This window comes from Enhydra lutris, unplaced genomic scaffold (assembly GCF_002288905.1).
Source record: "Enhydra lutris kenyoni isolate GAN:26980312 unplaced genomic scaffold, ASM228890v2 scaffoldscaffold26, whole genome shotgun sequence".
In the NCBI taxonomy this organism is placed as follows: Eukaryota; Metazoa; Chordata; class Mammalia; order Carnivora; family Mustelidae; genus Enhydra; species Enhydra lutris.
In genome coordinates this window covers 26,382,938-26,391,549 of record NW_019154110.1, presented here as the reverse complement: position 1 = coordinate 26,391,549, position 8,612 = coordinate 26,382,938, and the positions used below count along the sequence as shown (strand labels likewise).

Genomic DNA, 8,612 nt, shown 5'->3' with positions numbered 1-8,612 from the left:
GCTTCCCCTCCTCTTATGGTGTTGGTGTGATTTTGTCAGAAAGCAAAGAAGGGAGTCTCAGTCCCAGGACTCTGTCCTGCCCCATCAGGAGCAGGGCCAGGAGAGGTGAAACTGGGGCCCCAGGATGGGTCCTTGCACAGCTTCCTCCAGAAGGGCCCTGGGGTTCACCGTGGGTCAGAGGAAGACATTCCTGTGTTATGCACTGTAAGTACCTGCTCGGGGAGGGGATGGGAGGGGAGGGGAGGGACCATGCCCTGACCCTGCAAGGGAGGCATGTCGCCACCCCCCTGTGTTTGTACTACTGGGACTTTGGAGGATCTGGGACATTGTTCCTCTAAGAGGCGTTGGTCTCAGCCCACTGTCAGCCCTGGGGGGAGGATCGTCACTCCAGGCCTGGCAGGTTTTATTAATCACCTTTTTGTCAGTTTTGATCCTCTACTGAGAGCGAGAAGAGAGGGAGAGCCTGAGAGCTCCTGCTTTGGGCTGAATCACACAGCTTTTCAGAGAGTGAGAGCGCTGAGCTGTCAGTTTGGGCCAGGAGGGCTGGGCAGGGTCAGAGGTCAGCCTGAAGCCCTGGCCTACCTGTGAGACCCCAAGCATGCCGTGACCCCCTCTCTGGTGCTGACACCTGCTGGATGAAACATAGGCCTCCTTCCCTACCTGCAGAAGACGAAGGGCAGGAAAGCCCTGACTCTGAGCCTTGTTTCCTGGCTTGCTGAATCAGCAAAGGGGTTCTCGGGATCACTTCAAGCCTGGGTCACCCTACCCTAGTCCTTAGCCTGGTGCAGACCCCCTGGCTGCTGTGGGCCAGCAGGCTGCCCCTGAGAGGCCATTCATGGTAAGTCTGGCCGCCTTGGTGAGTGGGTATTGGAGCCTGAGTCCAGAGTTCTCCATTCTTAGCCCTGGAAACTTCTCCACCTAACTTGGGCTCTGAGAGGCCACCTCTAGGCCCTTTTATTCGGGCCTGAAGCCTTCTCTGGCAGGGAGACTAAGCAGTCCCTGAGTTTTAGCTATGTCTGAGGCTCCTTGGCAGAGACTGTATCCTCCCATGTGGCCTCTGGGTCAAGTGCTCACAAGCTGGACAGATGTCCTGTGACCGGGGGGCTAGAAGGAGCCCTGTCAGGCATTCTAAGACTTCCTTTCCGTGCTCAACCACGCCTCAAAGGCCGCTGATATGAGGGTATGATTGAACACCGGGGGCAGGCTGATCCAGCCCTTCTCAACTCCATACCATTGACCTTTTGGGCTGGGGAATTCTTTGTTGTGGGCCCTGTCCTGGGCATGGTAGGATATTTAGCAGTATCCCTGGTCTCTGTCTTCTAGATACCTGTAGGATCCCCCTGTTGTTGCAGCTGAAATGTCTCCAGGCATTGTCAAATGTTCTCTAGGGAGAAAAAGAGCCCTTAGCCGAGATCTTCGAATTAATCTAGGGGGGCAGAAGTGGGAATCGTGGTCTCGTTAGGGGCAGGGGGTGTAGGTAATTGACTGGGAAAGGGTACAGGGAGCTTTATGGAGTGCTGCCAATGTTCTGGGTGCTGGGTACACAGGTGAACGCGTGTTTGAAGCTTCCTACATAGGTAAGCATGCATTGAGTTGGACACTAATAGTTTGTACAATTTACCGTATGAATTATATACTTAGAAAAGGAGTCTTTGTGTCAGTGTGAACCCAACTTGGGTTTTAGTCCTGACTACTCTTAAGCCTTGGTTTCTCCATGTGTAAAATGGGGTGACTTGTAGGACCTGCCTCACTAGGTTGCTGCAAAGATTGAATGACACAGCGAGTATACTTAGCTCTGTGCCTGCTTATGGTGAGGGATCTGAGTGTGTTAGCTGTTATGATGTGCCGGGCTGCTTGCTTCTGTATTCTGTGCCTCAGTTTCCCCAGCTGTGTTAGATGGTCCCTAAGTTCCCTTGTTGCTGGGACTTTATCAGATTGTCTTGGCGCTCCCCCGCTGCCCGCCACCAGCCTAAACAGCTTCAAGGTGCTCAATTCTACAGGACCAAGCCAAGTTTGTCAACAGATTCGCTGGGAGCACCGGAGTAGGAGAAATGCTAAGAAGAATGCAGAACATCCTAGTCTGAGGATTTAGAAATAGAAAGAAGGGAGCTGAGGGCTGCGGTGACTTTGTAAAAGCACAGGGCCACCTCGCAGCTCTGTCCCCATTCTAATACTGGGTGGAGCTGAGAGCCTGCGGAGTGAGCTCCCGAAGTGCAGAGCTGAAGTGGAATTCAGCCGTCAAAAGGGTAGTCTCAGGCAGAACACTGTGCCCTCTGAATCATCCCTTTTGTTAAGGATTAAAAAAAAAAAAAAAAAAAAAGCCACCCCCAAAGGCACAACCCACCTTGGAGAGCAGAGGTAACTGGGCTTGTGGGAAACAGAGTGCAGCTGGCAGCAGTCAGAGGGTGGGGAAGGGAGGAGAGAAGATGGGGCGATTGTTCAACCTGGTGGAGGACAGTATAAAAGGCACCCACTCTGGGGAAGAGCCACAGTCTTCGGCCCAGGCCAAGCCCGGCTCCTGTCCACACCTGCTCCTTCTTTTGCTCTCACCATGAGCTGCCGTCTGCAGAGCTCTTCCACCAGCTATGGAGGTGGTTTTGGGGGTGGCTCTTGCCAGCTAGGAGGAGGCCGCAGTGTCTCTGCCTGCTCAACCCGCTTTGTCTCTGGAGGGTCAGCTGGGGGCTATGGGAGTGGCATGAGCTGCGGCTTTGGTGGAGGGGCTGGTAGTGGTTTTGGAGGTGGCTTTGGAGGTGGCCTTGGAGGTGGTCTTGGAGGTGGCCTTGGCGGTGGCTTTGGTGGGGGTTTTGGCGGTGGCTTTGGTGGGGGTTTTGGCGGTGGCTTTGGTGACTACGGTGGTGGTGATGGAGGCCTCCTCTCTGGCAACGAGAAGATCACTATGCAGAACCTCAACGACCGCCTGGCCTCCTACCTGGAGAAGGTGCGTGCCCTGGAGGAGGCCAACACGGAGCTGGAGGTGAAGATCCGGGACTGGTACCAGAAGCAGAGCCCCAGCAGCCCGGAGCGGGACTACAGCCCTTACTTCAAGACCATTGAGGAGCTCCGCGACAAGGTGAGTCCTCGGGTATTGGCGAGCTTTCTTCCTGCAGGGCAGAGCTGCAAAGGCCAGGGAACACGGCATCCCAAAGGACCAGAAGATGGAGCGTGGTGGAATCCTCACCCCGCCTTTGGAGGAAAATTCTAGTCTTTTACTACCAAGCGTCTCTACTCCTGATAAGCTTTCTTAGGCCACTGCTCCCCAAATGCATTCTTTTACTGTTATTACTCACGTCAACATTTTTACTTTGCTTCCTAAACAGTTATGTTATTATTAATGACTTGATCCCTATAATTCCAACCCACGGAGATGTTTGGAAACCATGACAGTTTTAAAAACCACTAAGAATGAATCAAATCAGCAGAGAAAGGAATACTGGTCTGGGAATACTAGTTGATTTTTGTAGGGGTCCCATTTAAACTGTTATTCTCAGCTGGCTAGGAGGAGCAGGAGGGGGAGGCAGAGGCCTAGGCCATGCTAAGCTGAGCTGAGATTGCTTCATCAAGGTCTGTCTGTCACGCTGGGGTCCCAACTTGTTGGAACAGAAATCCACCAGCCTGGGCTGGGTCCCAGCTATGTGGGGTGGGTTTTAACTGCTTCGGTATATGAGAGTTTAGACAAGGAATTCAAATGGATGGCAGTGTTTATCGGCTCTTCCTTCTGCTCAGCCAGGAGGCCAGCTCCAGTGAGCTTACTATGAGCTGTGTGGACCCAGGCTGACCCCCTCCTGACCTTAAGGAGAAGGCTGTCCCAACGGTGAGCGAGAGAGGTTGCTAGTCTGAGGCCTTCAAGACATGACTAACCAAGGAAGTCCTGGGCAGGGTCATTCCCCTGAAATGTACATTCCGATCTTCCCCGTCATGACCAGATAGATAGAATGTCAGAATGACAGACTCAGAGGAGGGACCTGCCCGGCCCCTCACTTCACCGATCTCAGAGAGCAGGGCCTTATCCCTGTGCCTTATCCGGCACCCAGGTGTCTGTGTTTTCTCTTCCTCTTCCTCCAGCTCGTGGACCCTCCCGTGATGACCCTTTGTATTTTGCAGATCCTGGCGGCCACCATTGACAACAACCGGGTCATCCTGGAGATCGACAATGCTCGGCTGGCGGCGGACGACTTCAGGCTCAAGTGAGTTCCTCGTCCCCACGGTCTTTCCGAACTGTCTTTTATTTGAGACAGAGGCTCATCTGAACACTGAAATCGGAGCATCCCAGGCGTGAAGGTCTTGGAGACTCCAGTGCAGAAGTAGGGGAGGGTCTAATATAATTTCTGTGTTGCTTTTCCAAAAAAAAAAAAAAAAAAAATCCTTTAGGTACGAGAATGAGCTGGCCCTGCGCCAGAGCGTGGAGGCCGACACCAATGGCCTGCGGCGGGTGCTGGATGAGCTGACCCTGTCCAAGGCCGACCTGGAGATGCAGATCGAGAGCCTGAACGAGGAGCTGGCCTACCTGAAGAAGAACCACGAGGAGGTAAGGGTCGGCAGAGGCTGCCATGGCTGAATCACCTCCAGTGAGAAAGGGGAGCAGCCAGACTTAGCCTTCTGCTGGGGGACCCGGAAGTGCTTCCCGGAACATGCTGGTAGCCCTCAGAGCTGAGGAGGAGGAGGACGGGGAGCATCATGTGTCTTCCTCTTCCATCGCTGTAGGAGATGAAGGAGTTCAGCAGTCAGGTGGTAGGCCAGGTCAACGTGGAGATGGACGCCACCCCAGGCATTGACCTGACCCGCGTGCTGGCCGAGATGAGGGAGCAGTACGAGGCCATGGCGGAGAAGAACCGGCGGGATGCCGAGGAATGGTTCCACAGCAAGGTGCCCAGCCCTCTTACCCCACGGAGCCGGGGGCTGCCTGGGCCTTCCACGGGGCTCCTCCATGACCTTTTTCCCGCTCTAATTTCAGAGTGCAGAGCTGACCAAGGAGGTGTCCTCTAGCACTGCCATGATCCAGACCAGCAAGACAGAGATCACGGAGCTGAGGAGCACGCTCCAGGGCCTGGAGATCGAGCTGCAGTCCCAGCTCAGCATGGTACACTCGAGGCCCTCCATCTGGCAGCCACCACCTCTCAGCCTTGGCTTGGCCTGACTCCCCTCATCTCTTCTTTGTCGCTCCCCCAGAAAGCCGGGCTGGAGGGCTCACTGGCCGAGACGGAGTGCCGCTACGCCACGCAGCTGCAGCAGATTCAGGGGCTCATCAGCAGCCTGGAGGCCCAGCTGAGCGAGCTCCGCAGTGAGATGGAGTGCCAGAACCAGGAGTACAAGACGCTGCTGGACATCAAGTCGCGGCTGGAGCAGGAGATCGCCACCTACCGCAGCCTGCTGGAGGGCCAGGACGCCAGGTGGGGCCTCTCAAGTCTCCCTCTTGGGAAGGTGACCACAGGGCCCTTGGACAGCCGAGTGGGCAGGGCCTTAGGGATCAGGTCCTCATGGCCCTCCCAGAAGGGGACCTTCTGAGCTTAGACTGGATGCAGATCCAGGACCAGAGCTCCCTGTTTTCTAGAATCAGACTGTGGGGGCATTTCCTCAGCAGGCCGCAGGGTCTGTCCCTTTAAACTCTGTAGTTTGGGCCTTTGGATTAGATGGGCAGGAATAGGGACCACGGACAGAACATCTCATATTGGAAGAATATTACCTTGGGTTCAGGTCAGCTGAACAAAGCTATGAATGTGGTGTTTTAACTCCTTTCAGACCATTTACAAGGACTAGGCCATCCTTGTGGGCTCAGGGGGAGGGATTGTGGGAGGGGAGTGGTACCAAATGGACCAGAGGGAGGACAAAACTTCCAACAAATGTGCTGGATTTGGGGCCCAAGACAGACAGCGGACAGGCCTGGCAGGTACCAGCTGCTGCCCCTTTGGCTAAGGGCAGAGTTGGTAAAAAAGCCCAACTCAGGGTCTCTGAATGATGATCTGAGTTGCTCCCTCTGAGGACGGGTGAGCCACTGTCCTCCAGTGCCTTCTGCTCACATGACCTCTCTTCTCTCTCCCAGGATGGCTGGCCTGACCTCCTCGGGAGGTAAGGAGACAACCCCAGGGGTGGGGAGGGGTGAGTTCGGCTCCTGTTCACTCTCCTGGGGGGCAGGGAGATAGGCTGTGCTGGACTCCCCAGTGTAGGGAGGGAGGGAGGGAGGGAGGGGGCTCTGGGGGACGTGGCCATTTACTCGTCTCTTTTCTTTGCAAAATAGCTAGGTCTGCCCACTGGGATATATCCCACTGGCATACTTTGGAGGGAGCCAGCTTTGGGGACAATAACACGAGTCCCTATCAACTGACCTCCAACCTGACCCATGAGGGGGCTTGGTGCCCTCCTGGGGGACCCTGACCTGCCGAGGTGGGTCTTCTCCAGCTTGAGTATGTCTTGCCCCCTCCATGTCTCAGGGAACACCAGCGTCACAGTCACCACCACCACCAGCTCCTCTTCCGGTCGCCGCATTTCAGACACCCGTAGGCTTTAAATCCACTCGGCATCCTCTCCCTCTGTCTTCAGCATCCAGAGGAGAGAGCTGATGGGTCCCTGCTGGAGAAAGGGGGAGACCGCAGGATGCTCCCTGGCCCCGCACTTTCCTGAGGGCAGGTGCTCCCTGCTTCTCTCCCCGTGCGCTTCCTCTTCTCCCTTACCTGGTTCCTCAGGCTTCTCAGCTTCTCTATTCAAAACAAAAGATAATTCAATAAAGTTTCCTGCTTTTTTGCAACTGTATTTTTGATTCTGGTCTGGTCTCTGAGGGTAGCACCTGCCAAGGCCCTGATCTGGGGCGGTGGGTGAATGGGTGCCGTTGGCTGGGTGTCCCCCCGCACCGCCCCCAACAAGTCTGGCCCAGGGAGCTCCTGGCTGGAAAGGACACAAGGCACCCGGACCAGCCATTGGGGCTCATCGATGATGGTGCTCAGCAAACGCAGACAAATGGGGCGAACTGGAGACATGGGGGAACACGGGAACCAGTTCTACACCTTGTAGAACCTACGGCAGCAACGGGTTCTAGTAGTGTCAGGTGATGGGGAGATGTGGGAAAGAGGCACAGAGGGCTCTGTGGCAAGCTTCAAGAAGCCAGTGCAGGGCTGATTGAAGGAGGAGACCCAAGACAATTACCCCAGGCCCAGCGTTCTGCCTCCTTGCTTTCTACAGAGCCCTTCCTTCTTTTCTTTCTTTCTTTTTTTTTTAAGATTATTTATTTATTCGAGAGAGAGAGAGAGAGCATGCACGCACATGAGGGGGTAGGGGCAGTGGGAGAGGCAGACTCCTGCTTGAACAAGGACCCTCATGCAGGGCTCCATCCCAGGACCCTGGGATCTTGACCTGAGCTGAAGACAGACGATCAACGGACTGAGCCACCCAGGCTCCCCCAGAGCCTTTTTCTTTTAAGATGAGAGACATCCAGACCTTCAGTTGTCCCCTAGCTCCCGGCCTACCCCAGCACTCAATGCATCAGCCACGTGACTCAATGAGTAGCCTCCATCTGAGCTGACCTTCCTCCCCAATGCCCCTCCGTAGCCCTGTGCCCCTGCCTCTCTCGTCCCAGCTCAGACTTGCAACCTCCTCTTGCTTTGCTCACTCCTTACATGGAGTCTGGTCCTCTGGGTTCTGGCACAGGCACACTTTCTCCTTTTCACTCTCCCCTTGGCCCATCTGGAACATGTCCTTGGTCACAATTGCCAAAACATTCTGATGACACTCCAGGGAGGCCCCTTTCCTTCGCGCCAGACTCTCACACCCACTACACTAGCCGTTGCCTCCTCAGATCTACTTGTCGGAAGGAGCACCCCTCATCCTCCCAGATCTGTGCCTTCCTGGTCCCCCATTCCAGAGGACCTGGAAACCCAAGCCAGGAGCGCAGTAGTCACCTTGGCCTCTTCAATCCCTATTTCCCTTCCAAGTTCATCTTGTGGTTGCTGTTAGCTATAATGTCCTCACAGCCTCCCTGGCCTCCCTGCCTCCAGTCTGAACTTCTCCGGCATCTCTGCCCCACACTCCAGTGCGGACGATTGCTGGAAATGGAAAGTCTTCCTCCTGGCCTAGCAAAGCTTCTATAGCTACCCCCCGCCACTGAGGAAAACACCAACTCCTCCCTGGCTGAGGGACCCCAGGCCTCTTCCTGCCTCTCTCCAGCCCTGAATTCCATAATTGCCTCCTCACTCCCTGCTGTCCTGCCAGGGCAAACCGCTCTCGGTGACCCAGCCATGTGGCTGGGAACCTTGGGCCCTTGTTCTGTGAGTGACCTCAGTCTGACCTTCCTCCACTCTTTCTCTCTGGATCCCCATCTTAGTGTTATTGGAGATGACCAGGTTTTTATTCAACATTCTGCCTGAGATGAACATCCCCTCTCCTGTGGCCCCCGGATAGTGTGGGGTGTGTTCAGGTGTGTGCAAGCCTGCGCCTGTACAGCGTTGACCCTGGGCTCGGAGGGCCCGGCTGTCTCAGGGCTGGTCTGCTGCCGGGGTTCAGCCCCGCTAACCAGCAGGAGGCACAGAGGATGAATGAACTGGGCAGTGTCTGTCCGATGCCATCTAGTTTCCATTGTGGGGTTTAAGCCAGAACATGGGTGGGCTCTGCCGCCCCTGCCAGCTGTC

General features: G+C 55.4%; 1 protein-coding gene across 1 annotated transcript; it reads left to right on the top strand.

Moving 5' to 3' along the window:
• The first annotated feature begins 2,407 nt into the window (after nucleotides 1–2,407).
• Nucleotides 2,408–6,744, top strand: LOC111151314 (keratin 13). The gene is made up of 8 exons (XM_022509222.1): nucleotides 2,408–3,070; nucleotides 4,102–4,184; nucleotides 4,369–4,525; nucleotides 4,702–4,863; nucleotides 4,952–5,077; nucleotides 5,167–5,387; nucleotides 6,038–6,063; nucleotides 6,426–6,744. Exons 1-8 carry the CDS (start codon nucleotides 2,552–2,554, stop codon nucleotides 6,500–6,502), a joined length of 1,371 nt encoding a protein of 456 aa, XP_022364930.1. The 5' UTR covers nucleotides 2,408–2,551; the 3' UTR covers nucleotides 6,503–6,744.
• Nucleotides 6,745–8,612: the final 1,868 nt, after the last annotated feature.